The sequence below is a fragment of the Lycorma delicatula genome, chromosome 3 (genome assembly GCF_047948215.1).
Source record: "Lycorma delicatula isolate Av1 chromosome 3, ASM4794821v1, whole genome shotgun sequence".
In the NCBI taxonomy this organism is placed as follows: Eukaryota; Metazoa; Arthropoda; class Insecta; order Hemiptera; family Fulgoridae; genus Lycorma; species Lycorma delicatula.
In genome coordinates, this window is record NC_134457.1 from 147,596,880 (window position 1) to 147,612,208 (window position 15,329).

The following is a 15,329-nucleotide window of genomic DNA, read 5'->3' on the forward strand; positions in this document are numbered from 1 at the left end:
TTTTTTACGCATAAAAGCGTTTTTACGGTTTTCGGTACTTTGGCTGTGCAGTTGCATAAGTAGTTTGGCTTAGGCTAGACTACAGAAGTTTCTCTTTTTACAAAGATAGTTAAAACAATGATGTGGTTGCCGATTTGAAATTTAAAAACTTAATCCACCACATCCATTATTATAATAAAGTTTTACAGTTTAAACTTGCATAACGGTTGTTATTCCTCCAAACTCCGGTTAAATTCTATACAGCTTAAAATTTATCAGTGTTTGTACGTTCGAATGTAGAAGTTGCTTGTTAAAGACACGATAACCTACTTAACGAGGCACTGGTCGAATTTCTGAAATTTAAAACATTAAGTCGAATATTTTTATTATTATAATAAAATTAATGTAATAAGCTTGTGTACCAAATTTCATTGTACTATTTCGATCATTTTTGAGTTGAATTTTCTACGATGAAAACACAGACAGATGACAAATGGAATCTTTTGAGGCAAAAGATTATAAAAAACTTTCTTATTCATTTTAAGAAGAACAATCAGTTTCCAGAGTTTGTCTACATAGTTTTGAAAATATATGAGTGAAATATACTCTTGTAACTGTAGGTCATTATCATTAATGTATAATCAAAAACATATTCAAGTATAGCCTATTGATTTATCTGTGGTTTGATTACGGCATGTTATTAGTTTGTATTCAGTTTAAAGTTTTAATTTGTTTTGAACGTTGTCAGAATGTGAAAAAAAATAAATAAATTCTATGTAAATTACAATTTTCAGAATTAATCGATGTTTGTGTGTTAGAATGAGGAAAGTCGCTTATTAAACTAGTTGGTGGGGATAGCTTATATAATGAGAGACCGGTCGCGTTTCTTATTATACTTTATATAACAATGTTCAGCGGATCTTTGTATATTTTATTAGGAATCGCGACAGCGACTATCCATTTAGTATCCGCTACCCGAAAATCTGTTAGTAGAGACAATGAAATTCTAGTACACACACCTTCCGGTGATATTGAAGGATTGATTAATAAAACATGGACCGGTAAAACCTACTATTCATTCCGTGGAATTCCGTTCGCTGAGCCGCCTATTGGCGATCTTCGATTTAAGGTTAGTCGAATCAAAAATTTATTAATTTAATTTTAGAATTGCTAACTAATCGTAAAATAATTATTCGAGTTGGAGATTAAGTCTCCTTGAAAATGTTAACTTCAAAATATAAAAACGTTTAATATTTTCATTTGTCACAAATCGTAATGAATAAGACAAATATTTTTTTTTTGAACCGAATCATGACTATACATTGTATAAATAACGTCAGAAACAGTACATCTATGATTCCACAGGTAACGAGAAATATGGGAAAATACATTGACCAAAAGGGTTTTGTTTATTTACACATACATTATATTTATTAAAAATATGTGCAGGATACTTATTATTAAAAAGAAGTATTATACGGTTAACATTTCGGTAATTTATTAGTAACTAAAGTTTAAACGATTCAGAATTTAATTCTTTTAAATCCAAGCTATTTTTGTAGAAATAATATAAGTTTGTAAAACAAAAAGTATAATTTGTGGTTTAATACATAGTGCATATGCATTTTTTATTTCCCAAAGTTTATTATATTAAGACAATTTTAATAAGTCAGGAAGTTAAAATAATAGTCCTCGTTCAGATTATTTTGGATCGGTGGTACTATCCGGCTTAAAATGTTCGCAAAACTGCTAGACTTAAAACTTGTGGAAAAGAATTAACAGAATAGAAGAAGTTAAAGAAAAATGTATTATTATTATTATTAATTTATTTATTTAATGTTCATTTCTTTACCTAACCGATATAAAAACACGCATGCCATGTTGACAGATTGGAGAGATTCATATTTGTTTTAGCGACATTTAATGTTACTATGATACAAAATCATAGTTGTTAGAAACAAAATCATGCTGCTAGAAGAGAATCATTTATGATTGAAAGAAATTTTCTTAATCAACAATCGCCAAAAAGCGTATACTTATTAGCGGAAATAATTTGGGAACCGGATAATAGAAAACAACCCGAAGTAGATTAATACGTGCTTCTGATGAACGTGTGTGTTAAAGAAGTTCGGATTGGGAAGTAATTTATGTACTGTCACATGTTAAATGGTAAAGCCCTAATTAATATCTTCTCTTTGAACTTTAGTGACACTAATTTATGTAGATAATTCCATCTGTTGGGTAAAGTTAAAAAATAAAAAAACACACAGCTAGTATTTGCCAAAAGAAATTGGACTTTAATGAAAACAACTTGATATAAGTTAATTATTATAACCTTAAAAACTACTTAATATATCAGCTGAAATCAGCGTCTGAACAATGATAGTTAAATGAAAAAATACATGAGTACACGCTTCTAAATACAGATTTTGACAATATACGTTTTTGACGAAGCCTGAAAGAGAACATGAACACCTTAATTTTAATTATAACTTTAGAAAAATATCACATCCATAAACATAGTGTGTCTGAAAAACTATTGCATTGCTGACAAATGCTGTAATATTGAGAAATTAGGAATGAACAAATGTCATTAACTTAGAAACATCAATTACAGTAAATCTTAATTGGCACTGGCCTTTCCTGATTTGTGAACCACAAACTTAACATTAAATAATGTAAAAATGTAATTCTAGTTTAACGTAGAAAAGGACACAATAAAATTACAGTACAGTACAAAAGAGTTAATTACAATATAATCACACTGAACTTAATTGAGCACATGAAATAGGTTGCAGCTGAACAATGACAGCCTTCTGTAAGTGACCTGTCGTGACTGTACTAAAGTGAAATTGCAACTTGACGGCATAGGTATGATGAACTGAATGTTCCACAAATTTGAATGATAACATAATGGTTTAACGTAATAAGTAATGAAAAACTGAACTTGCCTGTAGCACACAAATATAAGCCAGAGATGAACTCGTAACAGCAAGTACAGAAGAATACCTATGTAATCCTGGGCGTAGTCCGCACGGTGAATCAGGAATACAGAGGTGTGATGTGGTTTGGTGGTAGCGTGATGCGTAGAATCTCAGATGTATAGTGATGAGTTTGAGATTCTGCTTGAGTGAGGAATGTTACCACAAAGTTTGCAGGAGAGTATTGCCCTAGGCGACTGCAGTGGTGAGATGTTGGATTTACTCTGCCGAAAAGATGGCGAAAGAAAGCGGGGGTAACCAGATCCAGGTAGTGGACAGGAGAGTGTGTGTATGTATTAGTAAGGGGACGAAAAAATAACGGGTGTATGAAAAGGGTAGTCAGAAATAACTCGATAGAAGAATGGGCGCGGTCGCTAAGGATGGCGGTGGGAGGGTCGAACACAAGAACAATAATAGAAGCAGGTGGACTTTACAGACCCAGCAATACGAAACCATGTGGTATTTAAACATTCCTTGTAACAAAACAACGGGACCCACCCTAGTTTGGAATTCGTAGAGAATAACGGAAAAACTTTATGCCAGAATGGCGTAAACACCATCTTTATTAAACGATATTTCATTATTTTCAGACACAGTAAGAAACAACCATTTCGTAGTGTTTCTTAAGTATCGTTTTTTCAGTTATTGATTATATTGTTTATTCATTATCTCATACTTCCTACTTTTTAGATATCTGTGGTTTACGTATTCTAATTTTTCAATTATTGATAACGATTGTTCAATAATCAAAATGGCCGTCTAGTTTTAGATTTTAAATATTTTGTAAACACTGTTTTTGAATTTTTTCTTCTTTACAAATTTATTTCAGTAACTATTTGGTAATTCCTTTAAACTAATTATTTAGTAGTATAGTATAGTATAGTATAGTATAATAGACAGGTTATGAAGTCATTCACCTTTTTCCCTCAAGAGTTATGATGGCAGTTTGACCTATCAGGAGCTAATCTTAATTATGTTGATGAACTGGGCTACTAAAGCAAGAAATTGGCAGAATGGGAAAGTGACCAGATGCCGAGAGATCTATGCAAAAGTGTGATGTTTTGATTCTAGAAAAAAATGTAAAACTTTAGATTAATCACTGTACAACTTAGTTTATCATAAAATTATACTAATCGTATTACATTTTTACCTCCTTGTACGATGTAAAGGAAGTATAGTGATCGCGAAAAATTTCGGTTTTCAGATTTCAACGAAAATATCCATTTTGATTAGTTTCGGCGCAACGTACGTATAATTCTCTCTCATAATTCAAAAACGATTAGCGGCAGGGTATTGAAATTTTGGATTTAGGACTGTTTTAACATCTAGTTGTCACCTCCCATTTTGATTGCAATGGACTGGACCAAAAGTGTCCAAAAAAGCCCAAAATACAAAAAATTGGATTTTGGACTTTTCCTTAACTGCAATAACTCTCATTGAGAGCTTTTCACCCATATATTATAAGTAGTACTTATTTTCATTGGTTCCGTAGTTAGAGCCAAATAAAATTTTAATTAATGAAATATTTGGATCTTATACAGAGAAGGCACATCGGTTCAAATCCGACTTCATCTCCTTTTTTTAACTTTTTTTTTAATTTAAATATATTGATTTATTAATAATTATTAACCTCTGATTTAAAAAAAAATTACGATAAATAATAATTCAATAATAACAATAAATAAAAAATATGAAAAAATATCACAAGTTATTAATGAAATAAAATTTTATTTACTTTTCATTTTAATAAAATGTGTATATGTAATTTAATAAGCGTACAAGGAACTCATGTGACGTCCACATCAGATTTTTTTTTTTTATATTATTTTAGAATACTAATAACACAGAATCGTAATAAAAATCTAGTTATCAAACCAACTTAAATCTTTAGTTAAAATATAAACTTTTGAGTCAGAATCCGTTATATGGCCACAACGCTTAAACATTTTTCTATAGACTTTTACTGTTAAGGAACAATTGCAAAAGGTTTTAAATGACTAAAACAAACAGATTTGGTTATTTTTTAATCCTTACCTGTCAGTTGTGCTAAGAGTCATTTCATGACCATTATCACACTGCTTTTCATTAGGTAAAATATCTACTGTTTGGAAAAATTCAACACACCTTTCTTTAGATTTGCACAACTCATACAGTTCAAAAATATTGGTAGGCAGATCCATGGTTAACACAACAAGCACTGATACAGAACTGAGTAATAGGCTTAAGACTGAATCGTTATCACTACTGAAGTTGACCAGTTATGACACGCGTAAATGCATAGACCTACTGTTGTCAATGAATGACTAAGGTAGATAAGATAACAACCCCCAACCGAAATAGTTTGAAATGTTTACTCTAAAGTCAATTATTAGAACAGTAACTAAAAAACATTGTTTAACAAAGTATCTAATCTATAGAAAAATGTTTAAGCATTGTGGTCATATAATGGATTTTGACCAACTTTTGCAGTGAATAACCAAATTTTATAATTTAACATTTTTATTTAATTACTTTAAAATGTTTTTATCCATCTTCATGATGTCTTCTTGAGTGATCATCTTCAAAAAGTGTGTTGAACTGTATTGTCCACTGTGCGTCTGTGTGTCTATGGTTCTATTTCATAACATTTAAGCACATTAAGATATCCTTTATTGTGTACGTATTGAAAGTATTAAAGTTATTTGTCAATGCTTGTGGAGTTATGATTCATGTCTATGAGACACTTCAAAAATACTGAGTACATACATTTTATTACTATACACAAACATTGGCTCAGAAAAATTTGCTCACAAATTTTTTTTCAAATTTCTGGATTCAAAGTAGCCTCCAGAACAACAAATCAAATAAATCATTACATCCACAACACAATCATTCTTGGATTATGTGTTATAAACTAAACTATTCTGACTCCACATAATATTCTATCTAGGATATAATATTCTATCTTCTAACATGAGTTTAAACAGAAATACAATTAACACTTAGAAACCCTCCAAAACAATACAGAATGAATATCTCTTAAACACAATTCACAAATTCAGCAGCATTGACAAGCAAACTTGCTTACACAAATAAGATCTGCATTTTAACACAGCCAAATATTATAAAATATATAAACTCGCACCATGACCATAATAAATGAACAGATAAAATTCAATCACACACACTTTTCAACTACATTCAAAATGTAAGTCTGTTTAATTAAAAAAAATCTATCAGTAGTAATATCAGCTGGCATCAAAACTTACTTTGAAGCAATCAGTGACTGAAAATATTTTGAAATAACTTATTTTAACAAAATTTTATAAAGTTTGATTTATTTGTCAAGTTTGTATTTTAATGATAATATCTTCATTACAGACTATTGTAAACATAGCAAAAATAAAAACTTATATTGCCTGTTATTCATAGTTAGTAAAGAGCAGCCATAAATAATACTTAATTCATTGATTTTCAAACACTTAGATGAGATAACGAGGATGTGTAGTATAGCCTATACATCAGCTAGTGTAGCCTGTCTTGTTAAATAAAGGTTGCAAGATGCAATAACTAAAAAATTATAATAACATGATAGTCTGGATTTTGAAGCATCTGAGCACCCAAACTATTTGTTTACTAACAAATAGTATTATTTTAATAGTATTATTATTATTATTATTACATAGGTTTTCCAATGATAGTAGAAGTGTTACAAATAACCTTCATTTCATTCATAACAAGGAATAAAATGCCATTTATAGATGGGAAAACCCAGCTAATATAACATCATTTCTTAGAAATTATTTCTAATTATAATTGTTCAACAAAATATAATCTTTATAATAATAGCATTATTTATAACTGATAAGCAATTAGCTTTTCTGATTCTAAATGTTTTTTTGTTAATGAACTTATAAGTTCATTCGAATGCCAACAATAGATGGTGTTTAATATACCACAATAGATAGATTAGGCCTTTCCTCAACAATTAAAATCATTGAAGATTAATATCAGATGAAAAATTAATATTCATGTATGAAAATCACTTTTCACACATAATCCTTGTTACATAATTTTTTGATAGTGAAAAGTAGTTAACATAGAAAATGCAAATTAAATACAAATGGTTCCTTGAATATTAATTATTAACCACTTATTTAGTTTCATGCTGTTCACACAACATATATTTACTGATTGAATATAAAATAAAATCATTTAATTAATTTAATTTAATTTTCTTTTTCTTATGTTTTTTATTTATCCGTTATAAATTCTAGCCATTATAATAATTAAACTCGCATACTTTGTTTTTTCCACATAACAGACTGACAGTCAACTACAATTTTTAGCTGTTTATAAAAACTGATTTAAGTTATATTCATTATTGTAATCAATATAATGACGGATGATGTTTAGAATGAAAGAAAAAATACCTTGCCTGTCTAAGATTTGAACCTTCCAGGTATGCTTACCAGTCTGCCTTAGAAGTTAGTGGAGTGTATCATATAATGATGGATTATTTTCATTCACGGCAATCCCCACAACTTCTTTTGTGTTATTGCTATTTAAAAAAAAAAAACTATACACAACTTTTACTCATATGCTGTGTTTACGCCATTCTGGCATAAAGTTTTCCGTTATTTTCTACGAGTTCCAAGCTAGGGTGGGTCCCGTTGTTTTGTTACAAGGAATGTTTAAATCTCACTTGGTTTCGTATTTCTGGGTCTGTAAAGTCCACCTGCTTCTATTATTGTTCTTGTGTTCGACCCTCCCACCGTCATCCTTAGCGACCGCGCCCATTATTCTATCGAGTTATTTCTGACTACCCTTTTCATACACCCGTTATTTTTTCGTCCCCTTACTAATACATACACACACTCTCCTGTCCACTACCTGGATCTGGTTACCCCCGCTTTCTTTCGCCATCTTTTCGGCAGAGTAAATCCAACATCTCACCACTGCAGTCGCCTAGGGCAATACTCTCCTGCAAACTTTGTGGTAACATTCCTCACTCAAGCAGAATCTCAAACTCATCACTACACATCTGAGATTCTACACATCACGCTACCACCAAACCACATCACACCTCTGTATTCCTGATTCACCGTGCGGACTACGCCCAGGATTACATAGGTATTCTTCTGTACTTGCTGTTACGAGTTCATCTCTGGCTTATATTTGTGTGCTACAGGCAAGTTCAGTTTTTCATTACTCATTACGTTAAACCTTTATGTTATCATTCAAATTTGTGGAACATTCAGTTCATCCTACCTATGCCGTTCAAGTTTCAATTTCACTTTAGTACAGTCACGACAGGTCACTTACAGAAGGCTGTCATTGTTCAGCTGCAACCTATTTCATGTGCTCAATTAAGTTCAGTGTGATTATATTGTAATTAACTCTTTTGTATTGTAATTTTATTGTGTCCTTTTCTACGTTAAACTAGAATTACATTTTTACATTATTTAATGTTAAGTTTGTGGTTCACAAATCAGGAAAGGCCAGTGCCAATTAAGATTTACTGTAATTGATGTTTCTAAGTTAATGACATTTGTTCATTCCTAATTTCTCAATATTACAGCATTTGTCAGCAATGCAATAGTTTTTCAGACACACTATGTTTATGGATGTGATATTTTTCTAAAGTTATAATTAAAATTAAGGTGTTCATGTTCTCTTTCAGGCTTCGTCAAAAACGTATATTGTCAAAATCTGTATTTAGAAGCTTGTACTCATGTATTTTTTCATTTAACTATCATTGTTCAGACGCTGATTTCAGCTGATGTATTAAGTAGTTTTTAAGGTTATAATAATAATTAACTTATATTAATTTGTTTTCATTAAAGTCCAATTTCTTTTGGCAAATACTAGCTGTGTGTTTTTTTTATTTTTTAACTTTACCCAACATGCTGGAAGATTACAAATGAGCTATATGTTTTCATAATAGTGTTAATAGTTAAATTAATAATAGTTAAATTTCTTCCTCATTCTGCCATACTTTCTGTTATGTTTCATATTGTGACATAAATCTGTTATGTATTTGCTCTATGTTATAGATTCTTTTTCACTTTTAATACAAGCCTATTTAGAACCAGTTAGAGATATCACTAAAAAAAAAAAAAAGAAATTTGCTACAGTATATTAATAATTTACATTAATAAATGAGATGATCAAATTGTCTCATAAATCTTAAAACACAGTTCAGTAGATTAGAGTTCCCTATCAAAAATTCAATGAACTATTATTTTTAAAAATATTTATCTGAAGATTTTTTTGCCATATAAATAATACTAAATAAATAAAACACATTATTTTATAATTATTTACTTTTTAATCCAATATTATAAAATATTTGACCTGGGTTTTCAAGTTTATAATTTTATTAAGGAAAACAGTGCTTTCCTGCTTTAAAACATGCTTTAAAAATTTTTACAACTTAACTTAAAATCTACCAAAAATAATTTTGATTGTCTACCTTAAGTAAATTTGGATTTATTAATAGATAATAATAATAATAATGCCCCGGATAATTCCAACCCCACGTTCGTGCAACAACATCTATGCACACGTCCGGGGCGGGCAACGACATGGTACCTTCACTTATGTCAGCCAACGAGGAAATGGTCTTGCTCAAGAACTCCTTTTGGAGTACGAGATTAGCGGTCCCGAGCTGGTTGCGGTTGTGCTTCTCCGTTTCGCTGCTTTCAATGGCGGTGGGAGATATGACCGTGATCTATTTGCCGGCGGTGGGCGGACGGGGAGTGCCCATCCCTCTTCTCAATTGTGGAGCGGGTTGAGGGTGGACTGCTGTGAGCTTGCTCTGCCGATGTCTTGCGCCGTCCAGGGTGACTTCACTTCGAGTCACGCACTTCGGCCTTTGGCAGGCATTGTCCCATGGGTAAGGGTATCGGAGCCCTTACTGCTACGTGCGAGCCCTGGGATGTCGATATCGTGGGTCAGGCAGTACTTGATTCCCGGCCCGGGTTAAATTTGTAGGAGGCTGCTGACTAGAGGAACCAGGCAGGATCATTGATCCGGAGCATGCCCAACCGTCTCTCCGCCCGCACCTTGTGACATCATGAATGACGTATGGACAAATTATCATCCACACCTAACGTGGTAGTGGATCTACGTAAAAACCCTCATTCTGGAGAGCCTTTGTCTTCACAACCGAAGCGAAGGAAGAATGTTGAATTCAGCAATAAGGAAGAGATCATAGAATTGGAGCAGAAGAAAACGGAAACATATAAGTTTAGACCGAAGAATATTGGTTCAGTACCGAAATATTTGGTTGTCAAGAGGAAAGACAGTGATTTTACGAAAACTAGTCCTTTCGTGGTAGCTGGTGGCATCTCGGAAGCTGCTGGAGGATCGGTAAAGGAGACGCAAAAAACTGCAATGGGACTCTTTGTAGAAACTGTCAACGATGTTCAATCTCTGCGATTGCAAAAAGCGAAGCATCCATACTAAAATATGGATGCAGCTCACAATCTTTTCTTCGGATGTGTTCTGTGGTGTCTTCAAAATTTTCACGTAACACTGCTGAGTAATTGTTTTATGCGGAGGCAATTTATGTTGATAAACCACTTTCCCTTAGCCAAAGAAAGAAATCGCCATTACCGTCCAAACAACTTTGGTGTTTGGCACATCAGCTTCTGCTCAGGCATTAGCAATCTCTACACATATCTTGAACAGATGCTTATCATGTTAATGATGCACCTTAATGGTATCAAGAATGATGAACGTAATACCGTGGAATATGGGTAGCATGTCCATCAGTCCAGCCAATGTAATTTGGCGATTTCCAGAATAGTAGCAATAGCTCCATTAAGGATGATCTCATCCGCCGGAGCGGCTGGAACGTCCATACTGGCCTGTTCTGTGATCAAAACACTGCCCTCCTAAAATTTTTTAAAACACATCAATACAACAGTTGTCTTGAAAGAACATTTTCGCTGTTGCATTGTTTTACACTCTTTCATAATGGATTTCTCCAGACAAAGAAGAAATTTCAAAACCACACATTGCTCAACACTAGTCGAATCTGTTTTCCACATCCAACTGCTGACCACTATAAACTGTTGACGGCGTACTGCAGTCGGACGTAAGCGCAACTTCTTAGAACATATACGTATCCCTCGAGAGCTTGTCTTCTGACTACAAATCGTTTTATAGCAGTATAGTTATTGTGTTCTACAAAATCTATTCCTCACATTTCTTGAATCTATTCCTCACATTTAAAACCCATGGTTGTATATAGGTTGAAGTACAGGACTTGTTGTGGATGAATTGTTCATTAATTGCATAAACTGATGATTCAGTTATATTTTTTCTTTGTCAAATTCTGATTGTCTGGCCACAATGCCACTAACTGTTAGGCTTGGTTGCTAGTTATTCAAACTGTTGTCTTTTAATTTTGGGTACTTACAGATAGATTTTCAATTCTTCAGTTGCAGTCACCTTTATTGAATTAATGTATTGGTGTGGAATTTTTGTAGATATTAGTATGTCGATTATTGTTTATTAAATATTGAACATAATTTGATGTTATAGTCATAATGTTATTTTTAAGTAAATGTTTCCAATTTATGAGAAGTTACCTCTAAAGTAAAGACAGTTTCATTGTAAAAAGGTTTATTCTGAAACTTTATAAATATTTGTTATTTCTCTTACTTCTCTTACTACTATAAATATTTGTTATTACTACTTCTCTATATAATCGCCACATGAATAAAGTCATTTATCGTAGCGGTACACCAGCTTCAATATACCCTCATCGTATTCTTCTGCCGCCAGTCCATTTAGCCACTGATTAACAGCATTTTTAAGTTCATCGTCATCCGCAAATCACTTACCACAAAAATTCTTTCAATTTCCCAAACAAATGATAATCAAAAGAATCTAAGTCCGAACTATAAGGTGAGTGATCGTAAATTTCCTATCCAAATATTCTTAGTAAATCACGTGTCGGACCCGCAACATGTGGATGTGCATTATCGTGCAGCAGGACGACGCCGTCGGTCAGCCGCCCACGTTGCCGATTTTGAACGGCGCGCCATAACTTACGTAGAGTTTTGCTGTAAACTTCTGCATTTATAGTCGTTCCACGTGGCATGAAATCAATTAGCAGTATGCCAAACCGATCCCAAAAGACTGGGGACATCAGTTTGCGTCCAGATGGCTGTGGCTTGACCTTTGTCGGTCTGGTCGGTGATTGAAGATAACGCCATTCACTTGACTGCCGTTTTTTCTCAGGCGTGTAATACGAAATCCGCGTTTCATCGCCGGTAACAACTGAATCAAGGAACTCCTCACCTTTTTCTTCGCACCGCATCAAAAATTCCAAAGCAGATCCCATTCGGAATTTTTGTGACGTTCCTTTAAGACGTGAGGCACCCAACGTGCACAAACCCTTCTGAAGCCTAAGTGGTCATGAACAATGCGACCGATAACATTTCTTGAAACATCAGGAAAAAGAAGGGCCAGGTTGGAAATCATTGAGCGACGATCTTTTCTGATCTCATCATCGACGCGTTTCAACAAGTCCTCGGCGTTTATCGAGGAACTCCCCAAACGTTCTTCATCATGTATACTAATTCTGTTATTTCTAAACCTTTCGCACCATTTTCGGACGTTTCTTTCATTCATTCCATTATCACCGTACACAGCAACCAACTGCCTATGAATTTCGGCCGAATTAACGTTTTGGTGATGTAAAAAACACGTATTACTCCACGTACTTCACAGTCGGCGATAACATCGATTTTCCTATTAATTTTATAACGTAATAACTTACACGCAATCAAAGATTCTACAACGCGACAACTTACAGACAACAATGCAGTTTGTACATTACTAGCGTGGCCATGAACATACAGGTTCGCCAACCTTAAGAGAGAGAGATTTTGAGAGAAATTTCCCAGCTGTTTTTATTTTAAAGATATCCTTTGTAATTTGTCAAGGGATTTATGATTTTTTTCAAATTGAAATGAAACCACACTATTTAAAATTATAATTTCGTAAAACTTTTTTATCGTATTTTGCATCTTTGTTTTTAATATTTTCTATAAAGTATTCCTGGTTTTTAATAACACTGTGGCAATGGACTAACAGAATTCATTTTTAATATAATCAATTAATTTTTAATACAATCTTATTTTATGCGAGTCCTGTTCATCCAGCAATGTTGATTATCCAGGTCGATTCACCATTATGATATTTTAAATACTTACAATATTTATTTTTCACAACACTTCAGAGCCTATTTCTTTTGTAATTTTTGTTTGATTTTTTTTATATCAAGTTAGTATAATATATGAAATACCCACAGAAGAATGAATTTTATTTATTTATCACTTTAAATTGTAAAATAAGATTTTTCGTATTTACTACTTATAAAAAAATGAGGTATGGCTATTAACGAGACTAATGCCGCTACAGAAGAACTGCGCATGCGCCACATTCGTACGACCAACAGCTGTGTAGCGTGAAGCCTTCTCTTTCGAGTGTTGGCACTCCAGTTTCTGTAAACATTTTAGTCTGGCCGTGGCCTTCGTTTGGATAATAGTTGTTTCTTTCTCTTGCCGAAAAAAGATAAGTTTTTATTAGAAAAAAAATTATCGCGAAACTTCTAATGAAATTTGGAAAAACCGCTACTGAACTTATCTTTTATTTAAAAATGTATGCGGCAATGAATCTTTATCAAGTGCGCGATTTTTGAGTGGTTTAGATATCTCCAAGATGGCCGAGAAGACGTTGAAGATGATGTTCGCCCGGGTCGCCCTTCCACGTCAAAAACGGATAAAAATATTGAAAAGATAGGGTAATCTGATCCGATCTGACCGTCAGTTAACTATTCTTGTCTTTATTCAAGTTCCTTGCTCCACTCCGTGAAAAAATAAGAAAAAACATCCCAAATTGTGGAAGAACAAGTCATGGGTTCTTCATCAGGACAACGCACCTGCTTACACTGCATTGTCTGTCAAGACGTTTCTAGCAAAGTATAACATCCTAGCGTTAGACCATTCGCCTGACCTGGCAACATGGACATTTATCTGTTTCCCAAGATCAAATCTGCATTAAAAGGAACAAGATTTCAGATTGTTGAAGCTGCGAAAGAAAAAGCGGCCCACGTTATGAAAGAGCTCACAGAAGAAGACCTCCAGCACCTAGTACTGTTTCGAACAATGGAAAATTCACGTGGAGCGTTGTAGGGATAGAGGAGGGGTGTATATTGAAGGGGATAATAATTAAATATGTATAAATTTAAAATAAAATATTTTGCAGAATTAGTCTTGTTATTTAATAGCCACACCTTGTATGCATAAAACACACATATACAGAGTGATTCAAAGAAACGGGAAATTTTAAAAATTAAATAATGTTAATGAACAATGTTTTTAGAAAATGAATTTTATTTCATGTAATTGTAAAAATGTTGCCATTTTAGGCATACATACATTTTAGTTTATTTTTTAAAGATGACATCTTGCAGGTGACCTCCTCTTCTACGTAAACACTCACGAAGTCTCTTCGTTAAATTGTTCATGGTTCGACGTAACATCTCAACTGGAATTTCCGCAATTGCTTCTCGGATCTTTGCCTTCAGTTCTTCCATTGTAGCAGGTCTACTGTGGAACACTTTGCTTTTAAGGTGACCCCACAAAAAGTAATCGCAAGCTGAGAGATCAGGCGATCTGGGAGGCCATCTAATGTCACCATTTCGTGAAATGACACGTTCAGCAATCGGCGTATAGCTGCCATCGATATTCTTGCAGTATGTGACGTTGCTCCGTCTTGTTGAAACCAGGCAGTGTTAAGAATTGGTGGAAATCTCTTTTGTTGTTCCACAACAAAGGTTTCAAGCACGGCTACGTAACGAGCCGACGTCACTGTAATCGCAAGACCGTTGTCATCCTCAAAAAAATAAGGGCCTATAACACAGTAAGATGACATAGCACACCACACGGTCACTTTCTGGCTGTGCAACGGACGCTGGTGTAGCTGCGTAGGATTTTCTTGTGCCCAGTATCTGAAATTTTGCTTGTTAACAAATCCACTGAGGTGGAAATGCGCTGCGTCTGACATCCACAGTTCGTAAACAAACTCTTCGTTATCATTTATCTTCTGAAGCATTACATTACAGAATTGTGCTCGCACAACTGCATCGTTCGGTTTCAGTTCCTGGACGATCTGCAACTTGTATGGATGGTATTGCAAGTCCTTCACTAACATTCTTCGAACACTTGAACTATGCAATTGTAAAGATGCTGAGAGACGACGGATTGATCGATGTGGACTTCGTGTCACAGCATCTTGTAAAGCTTGAACATTCTGTAGTGTACGGACGGTTCGCTCACGGCCTGGAGGTTTCTTTTTCATTGCCGAACC

General features: G+C 33.7%; 1 protein-coding gene across 2 annotated transcripts in view; it reads left to right on the forward strand.

Moving 5' to 3' along the window:
- The first annotated feature begins 859 nt into the window (after positions 1-859).
- The window catches only part of LOC142322091 (esterase E4-like), a 42,450-nt gene continuing 27,980 nt past the window's right edge, over positions 860-15,329 (forward strand). For both annotated transcript variants that reach the window (XM_075360766.1, XM_075360767.1), the window contains exon 1: positions 860-1,108. In XM_075360766.1, the coding sequence (XP_075216881.1) occupies positions 887-1,108 (222 nt within the window). In that variant the 5' untranslated portion in view covers positions 860-886. The remainder of the gene's footprint in view (positions 1,109-15,329) is intronic.